This window comes from Haliotis cracherodii, unplaced genomic scaffold (genome assembly GCF_022045235.1).
Source record: "Haliotis cracherodii isolate W230 unplaced genomic scaffold, xgHalCrac1.p SCAF_7, whole genome shotgun sequence".
Lineage (NCBI taxonomy): Eukaryota > Metazoa > Mollusca > Gastropoda > Lepetellida > Haliotidae > Haliotis > Haliotis cracherodii.
In genome coordinates, this window is record NW_027266330.1 from 62762826 (window position 1) to 62786293 (window position 23468).

At 45.3% G+C, this 23468-nt stretch overlaps 1 protein-coding gene and 1 pseudogene across 1 annotated transcript; one reads left to right on the forward strand and one right to left on the reverse strand.

The window, feature by feature from the left end:
* Nucleotides 1–1335: 1335 nt before the first annotated feature.
* LOC139447647 (uncharacterized) lies at nt 1336–16246 on the reverse strand (annotated as a pseudogene).
* A 422-nt stretch (nt 16247–16668) lies between these two features.
* LOC139447973 (kelch domain-containing protein 10-like) lies at nt 16669–23264 on the forward strand. Its single transcript, XM_071229474.1, has 2 exons — nt 16669–17321; nt 21801–23264. The coding sequence occupies exons 1-2, from the start codon at nt 16669–16671 to the stop codon at nt 22333–22335; spliced, it is 1188 nt and encodes a 395-aa protein (XP_071085575.1). The 3' UTR covers nt 22336–23264.
* The last annotated feature ends 204 nt before the right edge of the window (nt 23265–23468 follow it).

Consider the following 23468-nt stretch of genomic DNA (forward strand, 5'->3'; position numbering starts at 1 on the left):
CGTGGGACACCAGTATACTGACAGTATACTGACTCCGAGCCCACCAGTCCTTGTTTTAGCCCCTTAATGCCGAGCGCCAGACAGGGTAACAACAAGTAACGTCTTTTGGTATGACGCGGTCGGGGTTCGAACCGCAGACCTTCCACCAGACCACTCTACCACAAGACCACGGAGGCGATCCGCTTCTGTATATACTCGTGCTGGGGAATGCCCAGGGGGTTCCCCACGGAAGTGGAAGTAGTCCGTCAGTCGTTACGTCATTTCCTTAATACAGTCTCGTGAAAAACGTACGCTTATGAACGTCAGCTCCGAGGTCACGTGACTGGCCTCTCGTCCAATGGAGAGGCCGTATATCGTTTGAACCTCACATAAACAATTATTTCAGTTTATTGTACACATGACAGGGGAGTAGCGTGCCATACCTGTAACGTAAGATTCAGTCCATCCAGAGAATACTTCAAAAGCAACTGAATCTGTCATAATTCGGTCGATGTGCTCATGCGGCCATGCGGGCTTGAGCTTTTCCAGTTTTAACTTAATAATTTGAAAAATACAATCCTATGAAGTTGTAGTTCTTAAATAGAACTATATTTGTGCATGAGGAAACAGAATAAGCTAGAAATTTAGTGTGTTTCTTCTGTGAATAGATAACTGTGAACTGAACTGTGAATAGATCTTTATAAATGTTCTATGTCATGAGATCAGTGTCATACTCATGAATCAAGGGCCCTGAGATGAAGATGGGACTAACCAGCCTGTCTGTGCCAGGACCACCCAAACCCTATTTGCTGCATTTTTAATTTTATTCTGTAAATAATAATGATAATTTGGAAATGTCACGCTTGCATCCCAAGTACCAAGTTGTCCGACTCCCCATTGTTCTCGGTGCCTTAGGTTTGGTACCTCCCAATCTGTTGACTGACATTGGGAGAGTACCCGCGCCGGGTTTGCTTCCAGGTATACAGCCCTTCTGACAATCTTGGTAATGCAGAAGGCTGCAGTGTTGGGTGGTTTCGACGAGGCAGCGGTTCCTGGGAGACGTCCCATTCGCTGTCTGGGCTGCGATGAGCCTAACCAGCCTGACTGTGCCATGGCTGCCCACACTCTTTGCTTCATTTTTTTATTTTAACATAATGATAATAATAATTTTCCCCGGAACTAAAATATTACACTATGAAAGATACAACAGTACGTTCAGAAATAAACAATGTCATGAATAAGATGGAATAGTACATAATTGTGGTGTATTCATTTGAATTTTACACCGTATGTCAGAAAATTCAACAATGGGCTGTATGATATTTTATACACTATTTATTGAATAATTTTCAAGGGTTACAATTAGGAGATAAACATACTGTGTTTTCAATGTAGAGCTGGGTTACCTGTAGATTTACAGCGCTAAATTGCTTTTGGAACCGAACGCGCACGCACGTCACCGTTAAGACGTCATATGACAGATTGTGACACAAAAGATGTGACGTCACAGTCATATATAGAAAAGCGCCGAATTTCCAAGCTCTCTAATGTCTCCAAAACGTAAATGCATTCTCTTTGTAGATTTCTCTCGTGTTTTATGAACGAAATGTATTGCCACACATCCTTTGAATATTGTAGTAACCGCGTCTGTGCATTTTGTAACCTCTAATTGTAGATATAGTTATTTAACAATGACTGAAAAAAGTACTATTCTATGAATATTAGCTTCCGTGGTAATGCGGCCGTGAAACCAGCTGTTTCAATCAGAGAGGGTTTATTGTGATTTATAGCATCCGATTGACCAATCAGAATCGAATAATTTCCAAATTCATGGTAGAATGTAACAATTGTACATAAATGATTGTAGTTTTCCTAAGCCCTGACGTCGATGTTTTGTTTGTCAATTTCTTCTATATATTAATAATGCACATGATTTATGCAAACATTTCTTTTCACCACAGTGAACACATTTTCAGCGTGATTTACAGAACATTTGGTGGCGAGAGTGTAAACAATGAGCAATGTAGTTTGCCGCTATGGTAAAATCCAGGAAGTTTGTCCGGGGTTGTTCGAGTAGGCGTGGCTTATGAACAGAACCGCACCGATATCCCTCCCCTATGGATAATCGGGGATATCATGTCATCTCTCGCTTCATCATTCCCCATCGTGGTCTGTGTGGGATCCATTCACTGCCTCCCGGGGTGTTTCCAGTGCCTCATGTTTCGAGCACATTCTGACTTTCTTCGTCACCGCTCCATGTTGCATTAACATGTCGTCCATTCGCCCGTCAAACAGCCCAAACATCCCCCCTGAAAGATGATGAATTATTTTCAAACGGATGATAATACAACTTTGAACATCTTTGTTTGCAATATAGTTTGCCAGTCGACTAAGGACGCTGTGAAGAGTTGCGTCCCTTCGATGTGCCAGAAACCTGTGATTATGGGTTCGAATCCCAGATAATCCCCTATTAATGTTTCTAGGTTTTTCAGCACCATTTCCCCGCTCGTTACCTACGTTACTTCTGGATTGCCCCCCACACCGCGCTGACACGCTATGATGTAAGTTACAAACTGTTCAAAGCGACAGTAAACAACCTCAGCAGACCTGTGTGTAGAAAGAGCACCCTCCGTCCCTTTAAGCGAACGGGGTTCTCTTCATCTCCTGCACCGCCCCCAGAGTACCTTGCCCATGAAGGTGTGTGTGTGGGGGGGGGGGGGGGGGGGGGGGGGGGGGCGGTTGCTGGTGGCCCATCCACTCCCCTTCTACACCACACAACGCACCTGAGTGCACAAACATGACCCTCCCTGCCTTGAAGCGACTGGGGTTGTTTTTCATCTTCTTCTGCAGCCCCCAGTGTGCCTTGCCCGTGTAGGAGGGGGTCCATCAGCAACAACCCCCCCCCCCCCCCTCCAGTGTGCCTTGCCCGTGTAGGAGGGGTCCATCAGCAACAACCCCCCCCCCTCCAGTGTGCCTTGCCCGTGTAGGAGGGGTCCATCAGCAACAACCCCCCCCCCCTCTCCAGTGTGCCTTGCCCGTGTAGGAGGGGTCCATCAGCAACAACCCCCCCCCCCCCTCTCCAGTGTGCCTTGCCCGTGTAGGAGGGGTCCATCAGCAACACCCCCCCCCCCTCCAGTGTGCCTTGCCCGTGTAGGAGGGGTCCATCAGCAACAACCCCCCCCCCCCCCCTCCAGTGTGCCTTGCCCGTGTAGGAGGGGTCCATCAGCAACAACCCCCCCCCCCCCTCCAGTGTGCCTTGCCCGTGTAGGAGGGGTCCATCAGCAACAAACCTCCCCCCCCCCCCATTCCAGTGTGCCTTGCCCGTGTAGGAGGGGTCCATCAGCAACACCCCCCCCTCCAGTGTGCCTTGCCCGTGTAGGAGGGGTCCATCAGCAACAACCCCCCCCCCCTCCAGTGTGCCTTGCCCGTGTAGGAGGGGTCCATCAGCAACAACCCCCCCCCCCCCCTCCAGTGTGCCTTGCCCGTGTAGGAGGGGTCCATCAGCAACAACCCCCCCCCCCTCTCCAGTGTGCCTTGCCCGTGTAGGAGGGGTCCATCAGCAACAAACCTCCCCCCCCCCCCCCCATTCCAGTGTGCCTTGCCCGTGTAGGAAGGGTCCATCAGCAACAACCCCCTCCCCCTACTCACCTGTGTGTACGAAGAGGACCCTCCGTCCCTTGAAGCGGCCGGGGTTGTTTTTCATCTCCTGCATCACCCCCCAGGCCGCTTTGCCCGTGTAGGTGGGGTCGACCAGCACCCCTGTTGTACTGCTCACCTCCACAATGAAATCTGACAAGGTTGAACAACCCTAATAAAACATTAGTAATTTCACCTGACATCAGCAAATATAAATAATTACCTCGAATATCCACGTCGTTAAATATTAAAGATTATCTCGCTCAGACCCCACTGTGTTGTACTTGGGATATTCTATTTGTCTTTGCTAGAGATCGCCGAAATGAACGAGACTTAGATTTGTTACTGTGACTTTACTGTATCATCTATATTTACTTTCTGAAAGCAGTAGCTGATGATGAGGTTTTGAGATTTTTCATCTTAGAAAGCTTTCCATCCCTTCATCTCCGAGTGATTCTAACGGAAAGCCTGTCAGCACATCGGCCCTGACTGGAAATGTTCTCTTCAACAAATATATCAGATCTTGAAAAGCTAAATAACTAGAGCGAGATTTACCTTTTTAAAGTTTAAGATGTCAAAACAAAATTTGAAAGGCTCGAACACAACAGCGTCGTTGAGCATTGCAGCTTTCAGAACAATGGGTAAAATGATAGGAACACAACAGCGTCGGTGAGCTTTGGAGTTTTCAGAACAATGAGTACAAGGATGGGAATACAAGAATGTTGTTGAGCTATGGAGCTTTCAGAACAATGAGTACAAGGATGGGAATACAAGAATGTTGTTGAGCTATGGAGCTTTCAGAACAATGAGTAAAAGGTAGGAATACAAGAATGTTGTTGAGCTATGGCGCTTTCAGAACAATGAGTACAAGGATGGGAATACAAGAATGTTGTTGAGCTATGGAGCTTTCAGAACAATGAGTACAAGGATGGGAATACAAGAATGTTGTTGAGCTATGGAGCTTTCAGAACTATGAGTAAAAGGATGGGAATACAAGAATGTTGTTGAGCTATGGCGCTTTCAGAACTATGAGTAAAAGGATGGGAATACAAGTATGTTGTTGAGCTATGGCGCTTTCAGAACTATGAGTAAAAGGATGGGAATACAAGTATGTTGTTGAGCTATGGCGCTTTCAGAACAATGGGTAAAAGGATGGGAAAATGAGAAAGTTGATGAGCTTTGGAACTGTCTAACTGTTGGTAGTATATGTTGCACTTATGTCTCCACGTCACACACATACCTAATTCTTCCTGTTTAGAGATGGAGTAGCCCACCCCCTGGTAGGTGTCGATGATGCTGAAGATGTCCTCCGACCTGACGCCCTCTACTCCCAGCTGCCGTAGCGTGCTGTTCACGTGGTCGTGTGCAAACTCGGGGTCATGCCGCACCAGGACGCCGTGAACTCTGCAGAACGTCTACACGTCAGCAAACAGTCACCCTTAGGTTCATACAAGCGAGAGAGAGAGAGAGAGAGAGTAGAGAGAGAGAGAGAGAGAGAGAGAGAGAGAGAGAGGCTGGAGAGAGACAGAGAGGGTGAGAGACACAGAGAGAGGGTGGAGGGAGAGAAAGAGGGAGGGGTAGAACAGAGACGGCGAGACACACAGGGAGAGGGTGGAGAGAGAGAAAGAGGAGGGAGGGAGTGGAGAGAGACAGAGACGGTGAGAGACACAGAGAGAGGGTGGAGGGAGAGAAAGAGGGAGGGAGGGTTGGAACAGAGACGGTGGGAAAAATAGAGAGAGGGGTGGAGGGAGAGAAAGAGGGAGGGAGGGGTGGAGAGAGACAGAGACGGTGGGAGACACTGAGAGAGGGTGGATGAGAGAGGGATGACTGGAGAGTGACAGAGAGGGTGAGAGACACACAGAGAGGAGGGTGGAGAGAGAGAGAGGGGACGGCTGGAGAGAGACAGAGAGAGAGGGTGGAGGAGAGAGAGAGGGGACGATTGGAGAGAGACAGAGAGAGAGAGAGAGAGAGCTGGAGAGAGACAGAGAGAGAGGGTGGAGAGAGAGGAGGGGGCGATTGGAGAGAGACAGAGAGAGAGAGGGCTGGAGAGAGACAGAGAGGATGAGACACACAGAGAGAGGGTGGAGAGAGAGAGAGGGACGGCTAGAGAGAGAGAGAGAGAGAGAGAGAGAGAGAGAGAGAGAGAGAGAGGGCTGGAGAGAGACAGAGAGGATGAGACACACAGAGAGAGGGTGGAGAGAGAGAGAGGGACGGCTGGAGAAAGACACAGAGGAGAGAGAGAGAGAGGGGGGTTGGAGAGAGACACTCAGAGAGAGAAGGGGGGGGGGGGGGGCGCAATTGGTATGGTGCAGTTGGGAGCTAGATACGCACGTGTCGTCTTGATATTGATAAAAGCGGCATAAAATAAAACTAATTCAATGACTTTGACTGTATCTACAAAGGCATGAGATGATCCGTTGTCTGACACGTCTACGTGTGCTGTCTCTGCGTGCAGTGAGAGAGAGTCTACATCGTTACCTTAACGGGGATCCTGCCAGGTAGTTCGCTATGCAGATGCCGGACGCCGTCCCAGAGCTTCCACAAGCCACCATCACGTCGTCGAACCTGTCGAGGGCGCCCTGTTCCGGATAACACAATTCACGAACAACAATCATTTCCGAAGTCTTAACGAAAGCCAGGTGTAAAGGATTGGCAAACAAAACTGAAAAAAAAACAACAATTAAAAACACGCCTGTCAATGGTTGATTTATGTACAACAATACAAGCGTCTCACCTGGTTGTAAAGCTCGTCAATTATGGCCATGTACAACAATACAAGCGTCTCACCTGATTGTATAGCTCGTCAAATATGGCCATGTACAACAATACAAGCGTCTCACCTGATTGTATAGCTCGTCAAATATGGCCATGTACAACAATACAAGCGTCTCACCTGATTGTATAGCTCGTCAAATATGGCCATGTACAACAATACAAGCGTCTCACCTGATTGTATAGCTCGTCAAAGATGGCCATGGAACCAAAACAGCCTATCAGATTGGCACCGCCCTTCGGACCAGGCAGGACTTCTCCCCAGTCTCTCTCCTTCGGGACAAAATAAAGGACTCTATCTTCACGGCAGTTTAAAATCATCATAAACATTTTGACGTATTGAGAAGAAAGACAGGTGTTGTAGTGGCCCTCCAGTCCGAGTCCAGCAAATATTTCATTTTTTTAACCAATATAAGAAACAACGTTTTAATGCCAATATGTACACTGGGTATCTTCCGCATACATTCCAAGTACAATATACACTAGTTATTGATTTGCGGATGCTTGTAACTGGATGTTTTCAATACATTGATCTTCTGAATACCCCAAACATCAGAGCCATACAATAGAAATGGCAAGATTTTAGAGTCCAAGATTAAGAACAGTATCTACAATTTTCGATGTATGCACACAGACTTTCACATTCCAGTACATTGATGCAACCATTTTTGTACCAAAACAATTAATTTTTTATTTTTTAGAATAAATGCCAACACTTTTCTCTGTTGACAGAATCAGAGTCTTTTGTAAAAATTAATAACACAGACATTATCCTCCCCCCCCCCCCCCCCCCCCAACACACACACACATATTTTTGATAGTTTTATTCTAATAAGTTCCTGCAAGCTAAACATATTATCAATGGTAGATTATTCTGCTATCATTTAAGATATTAGTATATAATTTGCCCTATAACACTATAAAGAGATATTGCCTAATAAAACAAAATAAGTTACCTTTAACGATGAGTTACAGGGAGTTGAAACCTCGGTTGTTTCCCTTTGCTGCAAGGATTCGTGTTCGGCTGGTTCGAATCCCAGAAAATAGGTTTCTTCTACGCCTAAGGGATGTAACCCAGAACAGCGAATTGCGGCACCTTAGACGCCGTGAAGACGACACAGGCACTCGCGCAAGATATAGGGCGACAGATACACTACTGTCCGCTGGTGTGAGTGAGTGAGTGAGTGAGTATGGTTTTACGCCGCTTTTAGCAATATTCCACCAATATCACGGCGGGGGACACCAGAAATGGGCTTCACACATTGTACCCATGTCGGGAATCAAACCCGGGTCTTCGACGTGACGAGCGATCGCTTTAACCACTGGGCTACCCCACCGCCCCTTAGGGGTGCAGCAGGACAGATACCTTTGCCTCCTGGAGGTAACTTGTGCTCATAGAGATCACGCTTAAGGTCAGGGTTATGAAAGGATGAAACTTACATAATCCTTCTTGCCAAAGACTCCATTTTAGGATGGACGTCCCTCTCGTCATCCGAGTCAGGCGGCATCATGTAGATGTCAGCTCCAGACAGGCGGTCCAGCAGGATGTTACCACGGCAACCCACATCGTCCGATGTCTGAATACCAATCAGTTCACACGTTACAAAGTATCTCGGTGTGGGTCAAATACATGTTCTATGTTCTTTAACGCTGCAGTCAGTGATGCATTATGAAGAGTTACCTTTGAAAAGGGGCGACCGGGAATACCAGTGGATGAAAACATGAGCAACAATTCATACGAAGTGGATACGTGACACGCAATCAGCCAAGCCGAACCAAATTACACACGCTGATGGAGAGGGGGCACCCATTTTTTAAAATATATTGTTATGTATATTTGTTTGTTTTGATGGTTAACGCCGCACTCAGCAGTATTCCAGCTATATGACGACGGTAAATAATTCTTCAAGTCCGGACCAGACAGTCCAGTGATTGACATCATTAGCATCGAATCACTCGATTGGGTTTGTTTTGTTTATTTGTTGTATAACGCCACAGTCAGAAATATTCCAGCTATATGACGGCGATCTGTATATAATCGAAGCTGGACCGGACAATCAAGTGATTGACATAATGAGCATCGATCTACGCAATTGGGACCGATGACACGCATCAACCAAGTCAGCGAACCTGACCACCCGATCCCGTTAGTCGCCTTTTACGACAAGCAAGAACACCTTTAATGGCAAGCATGGGTTGCTGAAGACCTATTCTATCCCGGATCTTCACGGTTCTACAACAGATATGAGATGCTCTGGATGAAGGAAAGCCTGACCATCTTGTAAGTCGCCTCTTACGACAAACATTGTCGCCATTAACGGCAAGCATGAGTGCGGAAGACCTCTTCTACCCCAGATCTTCACGGGTCTTTCCTTATGTGGCAGCGGAGACAGGTGTTCATATATCGTGTAGAAATTGTCAGGAGCAGTAAATATTTGAAGGGCTAGTAAAATGTGGAGAGCTGCTGCGGCCTGATTGCAGCGGCTGTTGGTGGCATCGAGTTATCTGTCCTTGGGTGTTTTGGCTTATTTCATATGAACCATAACATCATGGACATAAAATATATCGGCACAAACTTCTTAACTATTCTCCTGCTCACCATTGTTAAAAATAGATGAGGGACAAGTCCTAGTTGTCTGCACGCCAAAGCCAAAGCTCGACAATGATTGGATGGTGACCCACCACACGTGATCACGTGCTTGCATCCCTTTAAGATCGCATCTGCAAGGAGAAATTCTAGCTTCCCGACCTGAAACGAAATTAAATGATTTCTTTATAACATAACATCTGATTACTATTTTACAATTATGATATACGTGTACCATTCACAATTGATATTCGAGACTAATATTCTTTCTAAACAAATAAATATTGTTTTTAAAAACATTAGAATTACTCAAACATGACATACAAGTAGAAACAACATTAACATGAGGATGGTATAAATATTTGAAGCGGAAAAGACTTTTCATGGTTCTTGGGGAGTACTGACATACAATCTTTTCCATCATAAGACATTCCAGAATTTTCTTTTGCTCAGTTTTCAAAATTTGAATTTGATATTTTTCAAAGGTAGCCTGGAATGGAAGTCGCCGGTTTGAAACTAGTGCCGTAAAAGCTGGAGAAAGCTGCTTTCTGATTGGCCAATGTCGACTTCTTAATAGTCATTTCATTGGTAGGTTAAAGTTCGCGAAAGGTCGTTCTGACGTGACGGGATGTCTTCAGATGTTTGTTTAGCGGTAGCGAGCACTAAGACCTGATTTTGATTGGATTGCGGAAAACTTGAAATAGTGATATCAAAATTATCACACATGTTCGAATGACTGACAACTTGCTCATTTTCTTTGTTATACGTTCACGTGTCGGACTTCTGACAATTGTCACTGACGAGGGGTTAAAAAGGTATAATGTCTTTTACACAAAGACTTTGACAATCGACAGGACAATCGTCTTCAAGTGGTGATGAGCTTGGCCCTTTTACCTCTAGGGATGATTTAGTGACACCATCGGTACCTTGACACCCAAGGCTGAGCAAGAGATTGAGGAAAGGTCAAACGTCAAAATGAGAGGAAACACCTCAAGTATTTGGTGAACATTATTTCTGGAAAGATAGTTAAGACATACAGGTGTGCGAGTCGAGCGTCACAGCAAGCAGCAATCAACAAAAGAACCTTACGAACGAGCTCACTGCAAAACCTGACTAATATAAGTGAGTGAAAGAGTTGTGTGTAACGCCTCTAGGTCCAGTTACATCACAGTGTATCAGCGTAATATGGTCTCAGACGTTTACCACTTTGGGGAAACCAAGCGGGTATGGTGCTGACAAACATACAAATATAAGAGGGGCTAACTGGCATCATCGGTTCCTGGTGGGCCCAAGGGACGTAGCTCTGCACAGCGAATTCCGGCACCTTAGATGATTGGGCCACCCTGCCTCCGAGTGATACCACAAGTAAACGTTGTAATACAAGACTTTTCATTCATCAAGGGATACATAATTTCAAGGAAAGGTAAGACAACTCAAGGTTATTACCTGGAAAGAATGAAGCAGAAAAGGATACTGGTTCAAGACTGAAAAAAACGATTTCTTAATGACAATGTATCGAATTTGTTGTTAACGTATAGACAATACTTTGAACAGAAACCATCCCTGGCAACGTTTTGTACGTTTGACCTAACATGTTCTGCTTCGCAGCGAGAACACCTACTGATGTTGCAAATATCAGGACATCACTTGAACATGGAAGCAGTGAAAGGATTCAACATGGGAGACATCACGAACCTCACTAACCCCATGAAGAAATGTCCTTCAAAATCTGGAAGAAGGATCAGGGCCTCGTTCCACAAAGTGATCTTAGCGCTAAGTGATCGTAACTCCAATAACATAGAATTACATGATCGTAGCGCTAAGATCGCTTTGTGGAACGGCGCCGAGGAACAACTTGAAGGCAGAAAGACAAACTTGTTGATGTAGAAAAGAACAATTGGGATTTCATGAAGTCTTTCTTGGATCAAACTGCGGAATTCCGTGAGCATGTAATAATAATGAAGACAGCGTGTGCACAGCTCGGACATCTGAAGGATCTCTCTCCTCCATCTCATGTCACAGTCCAGACATCTGAAGGATCCCCCTCCTCCATCTCATGTCACAGTCCAGACATCTGAAGGATCCCCTCCCCCACCTCATGTCACAGTCCAGACATCTGAAGGATCCCCCTCAACCATCTCATGTCACAGTCCAGACATCTGAAGGATCCCCCTCCTCATCTCATGTCACAGTCCAGACATCTGAAGGATCCCCCTCCTCCATCTCATGTCACAGTCCAGACATCTGAAGGATCCCCTCCCCCACCTCATGTCACAGTCCAGACATCTGAAGGATCCCCCTCAACCATCTCATGTCACAGTCCAGACATCTGAAGGATCCCCCTCCTCCATCTCATGTCACAGTCCAGACATCTGAAGGATCCCCCTCAACCATCTCATGTCACAGTCCAGACATCTGAAGGATCCCCCTCCTCCATCTCATGTCACAGTCCAGACATCTGAAGGATCCCTCTCCACCATCTCATGTCACAGTCCAGACATCTGAAGGATCCCCCTCCTCCATCTCATGTCACAGTCCAGACATCTGAAGGATCCCCCTCAACCATCTCATGTCACAGTCCAGACATCTGAAGGATCCCCCTCCTCCATCTCATGTCACAGTCCAGACATCTGAAGGATCCCCTCCTTCATCTCATGTCACAGTCCAGACATCTGAAGGATCCCCCTCCTCTATCTCATGTCACAGTCCAGACATCTGAAGGATCCCCCTCCTCTATCTCATGTCACAGTCCAGACATCTGAAGGATCCCCCTCCCCTCCATCTCATATCACAGTCCAGACATCTGAAGGATCCCCCTCCTGCATCTCATGTCACAGTCCAGACATCTGAAGGATCCCCCTCCTTCATCTCATGTCACAGTCCAGACATCTGAAGGATCCCCCTCCTGCATCTCATGTCACAGGCCAGACATCTGAAGGATCCCCCTCCTTCATCTCATGCCACAGGCCAGACATCTGAAGGACCCCCCTCCTTCATCTCATGTCACAGTCCAGACATCTGAAGGATCCCCCTCCTCTATCTTATGTCACAGTCCAGACATCTGAAGGATCCCCCTCCTTCATCTCATGTCACAGTCCAGACATCTGAAGGATCCCCCTCCTGCATCTCATGTCAGTCCGGACATCTGAAGGATTACTGCACACGTGACATGAATCACGAGCCCCATGTCTGTTTCACGACGCATGACCAGCTATCTATGTCCATCATAAACTGGGTTTTGTCTCATTGAGCGCGTACTTTATGGACGCCATCATCTAGAAAGTCATGGCTATCATCTAGAACAGATTTGTATAACTAATTCATGACCACGTGTATCTGTCGCAAACCATGAAATGCTTCAGGGAAAACATCGCGCGCACGAATCCAGCTCTCACCCTGGCGTTTCCATCTGCATTTTACACATTGTCTTGTCGAAATTAAAAGTAGCAGCGTCGAATGTGTCTCACATTATGATACCAAGATAATCTAACCTGGACTTAACAATCCAGTGATTGACATGAGCATCGACCTACGCAATATATCCAAATTGCGTAGATCGATGATGATGCTGTCAATCACTGGATTGTCTGGTCCAGACTTGATTATGTATTTATATTGCTGCTTGCGGCGTTAAATAACAACAAACAAATATGATACGAAGACACTGGAGTTCTAAATTTCCACTGAGAAGCAGTGGAGGGGTATGCTGGATATTCAAAGCCCTACTGCTCTAGTTCGAAAAGCACCCACTGCTATATTTACCCGATCATTACCCTGATTGAAACCACGTGATCAAAACTCAATGATAATGTTTATCGCCAGCAGAATGGATATTTTTTTAAAAGCCAACTTTGCAGCTTTTGCCATTCCTGTTAGTGATCGTCGGAATGGCCTATTTTCACTTTCTAAGTATAACCGACCGCCTTCGTCGTCTATTGGTAGAGCGTCCGCCCGGAGAGCGGAAGGTCCGGGGTTTGATCCCCGGCCGCGTTATACCAAAAGACGTTAAAAGATGGTACTTGTTCTGCCTGGCGCTCGGCATTAAGGGACTAAAACAAGGACTGGTCGGCTTGGAGTAATGATCAGTATACTGTGTCTGAGTGGGGTATTCATGTTAAACTGCGGCATGGTATCTCAGTGGGCTAGCACTATAAATCGGCATCAGTCCGGACTAGTACAAGCAGCCACACACACACATGCATGCATGTCTCTATGCATGCAATAATGTTGGACGTGACATTAAACCTCATTTCACCTCGCCCATCTAAGTATAACCACCCGTGCAACTATCTTCGTTTATCAATAATCGCGATATTTCGGCGAGGACTATACCGCTTTTGGCTTTCCTTTTTAATGAAATAAGGCATACTGATTTTTTTACATATTTGGAGGTTAGTTTCAAAAATATCTTAGTTGACATTGGCACACTTTTCATACGGGACGATCCGTGATATTTAGTACGGATGATGACCAACGATGAAGCGATGAGGGGATACGTCAACCGCAGCTATCTGTGGAAATAGTGTGTGTCACAACACACATCCAACGGCCACCTACAAACACACTCTCGGTGTGCACCAACCCTGCCTTTTTAAAGGATATCGTGTGGATTCCTGGCAACGCCTCACACCCTGTCTTACCTTGTTGCCTGACAATGAACTGCCTGTCATGTCGTGTCGCTTGATGTGAAGACTGAAGCCATCGGGAATCCCTGGGAGATTCCATTCGTGGATAGGGGTGTTCTCCATCGCAAGCTAAAATCAAACGCGCATGATCAGATAAAGGATGAATTATTTGTCATTTCATTATCGAAACAAATATCGGCAGAAAGCAGCCACGGGTCCTGACGTTTTCCCCATAGAGCACGTCTGGGACAACACAGCTGAGACATGATCGGCGACGTGTACGCCGACATAAAAGGTCACTGCTACGTTAGCCGAACTGGGCCAGGCGTAGACCAGTCTCCCTAAAATCATCGGGAGATTGGTTCGGACCATGCCGCGCCGTATAAACGAATGTTTGACCAATCGTGGGAGCATGACACATTTTTGATCAAGTCATCTCAAACGATCATTGTTTGACAACACAACCCCGTCGTCTTTCTTGGTTGTTTGCACCCTTACAATACACGGCCAACATGTTCTGTTGATGGTCATCTTACAAATAGTCCCCCCTGTTTCTTATCTACCCATTACCACCACTCGATACCTGTTTGCATTTCTGTAATAATCTGTATAATATTTAGTGTCTATGGCCTTGTGTTTCACTCAGGTGGCTGCAAATGGTTGCAAATTAGTGAGTGACACACAAGGCTGCAGAGGCGCTGGTAATTCACAATGCTTTTTGGAGTCGTCTTCAAGTCCCCGTACGCCAGAAGTAGAACAGATATTATACGTCCCTTTCCTAAGGTTCGTGAAAAGTATGTTTGAAACATCAAATTGTTGTTAAATGTTCGGTTTATAGACAGATAGAAGGGTATTATGTACATAATAATATCGTTTCCATGTAGATCGAGGAAAACAAAAACTAAAACTATTACTACTGCCATAATGATAACAGTATTTAGTTCATTGTAACACATCTGATATTCGAGTAAACTGCTTACAGCAGTACCAGTGAGTGAGTGAGTATGGTTTTACGCCGCTTTTAGCAATATTCCAGCAATATCACGGCGGGGGACACCAGAAATGGCCTTCACACATTGTACCCATTTCGGGAATCGAACCCGGGTCTTTGGCATGACGAGCGAACGCTTTAACCACTAGGCTACCCGACCGCCCCTCTTGCAATACTAAATCTGAAATGAAGATATAGTAATATGAAATGAAAAATCAAATGATGACTGCATTTGGTATATTCAAACTTGTAGTCTTCTCCATAACCGGTGAGACCAACAAAGTCATGAAGGTATAGTTGTTATTGACACTTTTATGACGACAAGTTCCATTAAACCGTGCTGTGTTTATCACTCCAGGGTTGTGTCTTTCAGTCTATCATCCAGGTGCTCATGCGGAATGGGGCACCGCATAATTCGGGATTCCGATTCCGAATAAATAACTGCAATTGCTGAATATTTCATAACCATCCATCCATCCATCATCCATTGGTGGTATGCTTTCTGGCATCAATTTTGTAATGTTCGAAACTCTTAAAATTGGTTGACTGAGCCGCTGTAAAGTTATGTCAACACGTGTGACCCACTTCTACTGACAGTCTCGCACTCGCCGATATTGACTTATACAATTTGGGACTTGCATTTCTTAAAATTAAAAAATTAAATGCAGCATGTTTCTTACGTGTTGTGTATTGTATATTTGGGTACAAGCGTAAGCGATACAGATATTCTAAACTCGAATGGCAATAGCGACCCATTTTACACAATCCAATGTGCCGTGAAAAGGTCGCGTGTTTACTTTTATTAGATTCATTTTGGGTTACAGCCGCTAGAAATTTCGAAGGCGGTTAGAGATGAGACGTTTGCTGTAAATCCGATTATAGGTACAAAAAAGAATACCCAACTCGAAACTCGGAAATACGATGACCTTTCCCAGGAAAATTAATGTCGAGTGAGTGCGTAAAATCCGACGTATATTTTCTCAACAGCGTCCATTTTACAGAAAATAAATGGACATTTTTTATACCCTCTATTTCGCAAACCATTTATATTTTTTAACACCAAATATTTCGATTGAAAATATATTTGGGAAAAAAGTATGGACATGATAACGGGAAGGGGTCGTTCACGTTCTCTCTGTCGCTGACAACAGTAACACCATTCACGAAGTGACATGCACCTGTTTCAAAAGCATGGTTTCAGCGCTATGCATCAGCGCAACCAGTAGATGTAGGATAGTTAAACGGAGGACTAACAGAAGCGAAGTTGGGATCCACGATCCAGAGTATTACGATATCTGAATGCATTATAACTGAAAATCTCACTCACCTCTACTTTATGCGTCGGTACATTCTTTAGATTTTGAGCCCAACTGGGCGGCTTGTACTCTACAAGATATTTCGCCATCGTGAACACACAGACCCCGAGGAGGACCGATCTCACCAGCGAAGCGTCTGACCTGGACAACAGCGAGATATTGTCGTCTGCTCACGTATATCGTAATCTGCTTGATCAGCACACATGCTTTTAACACACAGGCGATGAACGCAGTAAGGCGAAGTAAGCATGTGATCGCGTGGCTGTGTCGAAAGATAGTCCATGTGCTGAATGAGGCCCGCGTTACACGCTCATGAGATGTATAACAACTTCGGATTCGCTGAGTTAGCGAGTGAGTTTGAAATCGCTCACAAAAATCGCTTCTGTCACACTTAAGACACAACCTTGAGATTGAATCGATGTTGCTGAGCGGCAAGCATATCGCGGATCAGACAACCTACTGACCTATCCTAGCTTGTTGACTCGACAGATTGTGTTTGCACAAACATTCGTTCAGACCACCGCCCTTAATAAGCATATAAACACACATATTGTAAACCGTTATTACACCCTAAAAAACTGTTCTCTAATGACCTGTGATGTTTGAAGTATGTATATTAGGTACTTATATAAGACTTGATTAGCATTGACGTTTCTACTTGAATAAGCGCACGTAAAATATCTAGTACGGTCTCGAGTTCGAAGGGGCGCAATTCATGACAACAAAGGGCGGGTAACTCTAAACTGCCACCTCACTCGGAACATGTCCGCAAAGCGTGTAGGCAAGTTTAAAGAGTTGACATACGGGTGCGATGGGACAAAAACAGGAGTTTATCCTATCGGTCGCAGCGGGCACTCCATGGTGGCGGATGACGCCAATATTTATGTTTTTGGTGGATACAATCCACGAGGGTGCATTCGCGAAGACATAGAATCTGCATGTGTGCTCGTCGAACTTTGGAAATTCAACTTCGCCACCTGGAAATGGACGAATCTGACATCCCCTGGGGTGCCAGACACGTGCGCCAGCTCGTGCATGGTCATGAGAGGGAAGAGGCTGTTTGTGTACGGGGGGACGGGATTTCCGTTCGGTGAAATGATGAGCAATACTGTCAAAGTGTGTGAATGTAGTCTTGGAAGTCGGCGAAGGAGCTACTGGTATCTTCTCGAAACCAACCCAAATGTGTATAACTGTTTAGATCTAGGCGACAATATGCCCCCGAGAGCCTATGGACAAAGTCTGATATTCCACGAAGATTGTTTATACACGTTTGGGGGAGCGGTTGGATTTTATGACGAGGCTGTAAATGATCTTCACCGTCTCAACTGTCGTACATTAATTTGGGAGAAACTGTCACCGGCGGGGGATGTGCCCCCTGGGCGGTATAAACAGGAGGTGGCGTTATACAGAGGAAGGTACTGCTGGATTTTTCCTATTGTTGTAATGATATTTAAACGAGGAATTTTATTACTCTTCATATACTTTTGCTTCATCGGTACATATGGACTAGAATTCCTCAGTTACGGTGAGGTGAAATGAAGATTAACGTCGCGTTAAAGATTATTGTACTTTTATTGCAACGTGCATGTGTGTGTGTGTGTGTGTGTGTGTGTGTGTGTGTGTAGTGTGTGTGTGTGTGTGTGTGTGTGTGTGTGTGTGTGTGTGTGTGTGGCTGCTTGTACAAGTCCAGACTAATGCCGGTTTCATAGTGCTAGCCCACTAAGATACCATGCCGCAGTTTAATAACATCAGTTTACTGACTCCGAGCCGATCACCAGGCACGGTAACAACAAGAAACGTGTTTTGGTATGACGCGGCCAGGGATCGAATCCCCGACCTTCCGCTCTCAGTGCAGACGCTATATCCACGCCTTGTTCTTCCTGGGGGTCAGCTGGTGCACAGTGTGAGATGACCTTTGGACCTGTTTGGGTGCTGATATTTGTAAGGCTGACAGATCAACTGATAGTGTAACCCAGTTGTCACAGGTGCTGTTCTGTTTGTTGTTTAACAACGCACTCGGCCATATTCCGGCTGGTTGGGGCGGCCTGTAAATAATCAAGTCTTGACCAGACAATCCAGTGATTGATATTATGAGCAACGAATCACGCTGTCGGGGTACAATGGCACCCAATCAACCAAGTCACCGAGCCTCACAACCAGGGCCCTCTTGCACAACTCGATCTTAGCGCTACGACTAGTGTAAGCCTATGTAAAGTATAGAAGGTACAATCGTAGAGCTAATATCACTTTGTGCACATGACCCTATATCTATCTGGTCGCCTCGTAGGACAGGCTTGGTTTATCTGTGAGGTGTGCAACTCCATCAACATTATGTACAGCCTCTTTAAGTATGCTGATAAATTGTAAAAGCTTTTAATAATAATTACCCGTATTTTAATAACGATGACTCCCACAATAGAATCCTACCTCAGAAATGTCGGACATGTCCGTTTTATGCACAGGTGGGTATTTCTCGCATATTCTCACTATCCTCGCGTCAATTACATGTACCTTTCCTCCGAATATCAATTGTCATATCTCTCTCACTCTTGGAGTGAGTGAGTGAGTATGGTTTTACGCCCCTTTTACCAATATTCCAGCAATATCGAGGCGGGGACACCAGAAATGGGCTTCACATATTGTACCCATGTCGGGAATCGAACCCGGGTCTTCGGCGTGACGGGGGGCACAGGTGGCCCAGTCGTCTAAGGGGCCGCGATTCGCTGTGCAGAGTTGCGTCCCTTGGGCACGCCCGAAACCTATGATTGTGTGTTCGAATCCCGGTTCACCCCGATTATGTTTCTAGGTTTGTCAGCACCATACCCGTGCTCGTGGATTTCACCGAAGTGGTAAACGTCTGAGACCTGCATCACTTCGGGCTTTCCTCCCACATTAAGCTGACACGCCGCGATATAACTGGAATACCGTTAAAAGCGGCGTTAAACCCAACTCACTCACTCACTCGGTGTGACGAGTGAACGCTTTAGCCGCCCTCCCGCTCTTGGATGCGACTGTTAGGCCATCGCGTACGCGTTTATCGGCGTTGCCAACCTACATCTAAGGGGAACAACTTTATACAACACTTCTCTCTCAAAAATAACGTCGTCCAATATACGTCGTCATCACGTTGCGAGCGCATATACGATTCTCCAGAAATGACGTCATGACAGAACAATGTTTTATCGTGAAATAAACCACGCTTCGTTCTGCTATTTATCGCTCAGCTATCTTATATATTACTATAGTTAATCTGTCATGCCATTATTATTATAATTATTATAATGTTTTTAACTTCTTTTGAGTGGTAAAAATCATGACGCGAGACGAGTTACGCTGTTTAATATCAAGAAGTACTTGGTGTGGTTTTAAGGTACATGTACCCAGATAGATAAAGAAGCAACTTGACCTCTGTCAAAAAATGTTTTGATGACCCTTTTCCTAGTAACAGCCTGACCTAGATTATAGTCGTCCTATCAAGTAGACCAGGTTCGTCCCACACTCCACGGTGTGTCGGCATCCGTGTCACGTGGTATACCTCCTTTCCCCCACGCCAGACTCACCTGATATCACTGAAATACTGGTCACAGCGAAGTTGAATCCAACTCATTCACTCACTCTCTCACTCACTCACTCACTCAGTGCGTTCCTGAGTTGCGTCCCTGAGTTGCGTCCCTTGGTTCGCCAGAAACCAATGGTTGTGTTCGAATCCCGGTTCGCCCCAATTATGTTTCTAGGTTTGTCAGCACCATACCCGTGCTCGTGGGTTTCACCGAAGTGGTAAACGTCTGAGACCTGCATCACTTCGGGCTTTCCTCCCACATTAAGCTGACACGCCGTGATGTAACTGGAATACTGACAGCGGCGTTAAAACAACTCACTTAAATGGCTGGACGATTGCTGATTGCGTCGTTAGACAACAAAGAGAACTGTTGTAGATTCCAAGCCGAGATGCACAGTTTCGCCTCAGTTACATGAAACATGGCATTATCTGGTACTATATATGCGGCTATTGGGTGTCGAAAAGTGCTCGAAATGTCGGTTTTATCTGTCCGGGATTAAAGGCTACTTCCGACAGACGAATGTAGGCAGGCAGACGAATGTGTTGCAGCTTGTTTATGTCAAGCTGTTGCCAAATCTATATTAACCCAAGGGATACATGTTTTTAATTAATCACAACACTGCACGACTCGAACAAGTCATAACGTTCCCTAAAAGGGGCGGTCGGGTAGCCCAGTGGTTAAAGCGTTCGCTCATCACGCCGAAGACCAGGGATGGATTCCCGACATGGGTATAATGTGTAAAGCCAATTTCGGCTGTCCCCCCGCCGTGATATTGCTGGAATATTGCTAAAAGGGAAGGGTAAAAAGGTAAGGGTAGAAACTAACAATTTAAGTCCACTTGTCCATTTAATGATAACATATAGCAAAACCCTGAAAAATGGCAAATTTCTACTAGTCCTTATGATCCTTAACTATTGGGCAGTTCGGCAAGGACTACAGGACAAGTGCCAATTTCTAACACTGATAAACCTTAAACCCTCGGTTTCTTTTTTTTCTTAAAAAAGGTGTGATGATGATGGCAATTAACCTGTAAATAACGAAGCCGGAATAAATAATCCTAGACAGGCCCAATCCGCGACTACAAGTACGACGAACGAGTGATTTACAACGTATTCTGTCCAAACAACTGTGTATAAGACTCTATTTGGTCTCGAGTGAAATGAAAGGTGAAACTATGCTTCTGAAAGATAACAGAGAGTGGTCTCACAACGGGACGGGCGACTAGGTCAGAGTACGTCTGCTAATTGAGTACATCTGAAGTTACCGAACATTTACAATCTCATTCAAATCATGTCCTAGTTCTCGCCACCGCTAAACAACTATCTGAGGACATCCTGTTACGGGTCACGTCAGAACGACCTTTCATCCGACCAATCAGAGCGACGTTTATCAGTTCTTGAATGCGACAGTTGGAATGTGATTTTTGATCGTGTAACTTCGAAAGATTTGATTCGGTGTATTCCGAACGACAGTTATGGGCTTTGTGACTGTATTCATACAATCTACACCATCTATTAGCCATTCCAGAATGTTGCTTTGTTCCGTTTTCAAATTTGTAATCGAGAATTTGTCAAAATATGTTTCAAAGCTTAGTCGACAGTGGAAAACTAGTGCCGTATAGCTGCCTTCTGATTGGCTGATGTCGACCTCATGTCAGTCATTCTATGGTCGGTCAAAATTTGCGAACATTTAAAGTCTCATGAGACCCATGAGGCAAGCGTGTCCACTAGCCCGTATTAAAGCCTATAGTTTCTACCCTTGCCACGTCAAGGCCACTTTTCTTGACTCGACCCTGGCGCCAGCTCGCGTAGATCACGAGTTATGTCCCTTGTAATGAAAACGCGATATCCAATCAGATCGCTGACGACCTAGACGATAAGATAACAAACATATTCGCGATTTCATCCCTGACACAAAAACATAGGCAAGCGTTGGGGGGTTTAAAAGATGAAAAAGACATATTCGTATCAACAAAGACAGCCAGCGGTAAATTACTTTCATACGAAGGTGTTCCGTCGTAGATGTTGATTTTGTGAAACGTTTCTGATTGAACTATCGATATATGTGATGCTCTTGACTCGGGAAGATGTGCGGGACCAGGATTAATGTAGGTCCTCAAGCACTCTAAAGATTGTGGTGAGGGGAACTAAAATGGTTCGGGTGGTCAGGCTCGGTCACTTGGTCATCCCCCGGACGGCGTGTGACGTTGTTCATTATATCAATCACAGGTTTGTCTGGCTGAGATTGGATTATTTGCAGATCGTTGTGATTTTTCTTGAATACTGTGGTTTTATACATACTCAAATATTTAATTTATTATTATATCTTTTTAAGGTTTTTCGTGTTCGGAGGCGGGCGACTCCATCTCACAGAAGAGCTCAAAAGCATATTTGCCTACGAAGTGGCTGCAAACAGGTGGGAGGAAATCAGAACAGCCCGGGATCCATTACATGGTTACCCCGCCGCCAGATGCAGTTTCGGCTTGGTTCAGATTGGGGGCTGGGTTTATATCTGCGGGGGGAGATTTTACCTGGACTCGGTGCCTCACGTGGGTCTCACAGACATATGGAAAATATCCCTGGAATCGTTTCAGTGGTGTAGAGTGCCTGTCGTTCTTCCCGAGAAGCTGTATTTTCATCGTGTGGTTGTCTCCCCTTCGTATCATCTCTACGTGTATGGTGGCGTGACGGACGGAGGGGTCAGGTCATCGCGCATGTTCAGATGGAGAATTCCGTATCATGTGCCGAAGCTGATGGAGCTGTCGTGGGAGACGGTGTCCAGACACTTCTGGGCCCTGGACACGCTGCCCAAGGAAACTCTGGAGATGACCTATGGTATTCCGCGACAGTTTGTCGACCGCATTACATAAACAACGCAAATAGTTACACTCGCATTTAACCCCGTGCCTTTCAGTGAGTACTCGTCCACGTTGTATCTTCACCGAGGAACTTTTTTTTAGAAATAACACATGGACTACAAGACCGCTGCTCGGGCTAGTTCCGCTTGTTGGTGTTTAGCGAAGTCGGATAAATCTCCCTCCTGTAAAACAAACTGCTTTGAGCACCTGGCATAAAAAAAATTCAAACTGACCGTACCATGGCCACATGCAGACCAGAACAGTACTATGTTAACTCTGATTCGTGTGTATTCGAGAAGGAATCAGAATTATAAGGGTAACGCTATTTTTCAGGGCATTATCATTTCCAGCAGCCCGAGGTCTGCCATTAACTGCCCGACGAAGACCGAGAAACCACGGTTTGGGAACATTTACTGCAATCAACACGAATGTCACTGACTCACTTTTACAAATATGGAAACGTCATAGAACAAACCAGATGACGTCACCTATCAGTATCCCATGACGTCACCTAACAACGGGCGTGATAATGGCCCGTCGTCAAGCAATATGAGGGCATTATCAAGTTACAGTGGCCCGCTCATTTCTGATAACATTTGGGCGGTTTTATGATAATTCTATCCATTTTAGATATAATACTTTATATTTACTTGTTTCCTGAAAAGAGCTTTCCCATTCAAATGTTTTGATTATAGAGGCAATATTTGGCCGCAGGGCTCCAACCCTGATATATTTTCTTTCAAAAATTTGTTCGAGAATTACGTTTGGTACGCACGCTTAAGGTACCGTCATTTATGATCTCAAACACGTTTCCACAGGAGATATCGCTTGGGTGAGATCAAGCGATCTCTCCTAGGATATGACAGTTACCATGACGTCACAAACAAATGACATCACTAATCTCTCTACCACTGAAGCTGGTTACTGTCTTTATCAGGGTTTTTTTTACACTGAAGACACTGCTTATGACTGTTTAAAAACTGGTAGTTGGTAGAATCATGTTGGATGATATAGAAAATCTCACCCGAGTGTCTTTTGATATCAAATATATCAACAAGAATTGAAAATAAAAGTTGAAAATTCTGAGGCTTGCCGAGAATTTTTGCCACTTTTATCGACGAGTGTTGATATATTTGATATCAAAA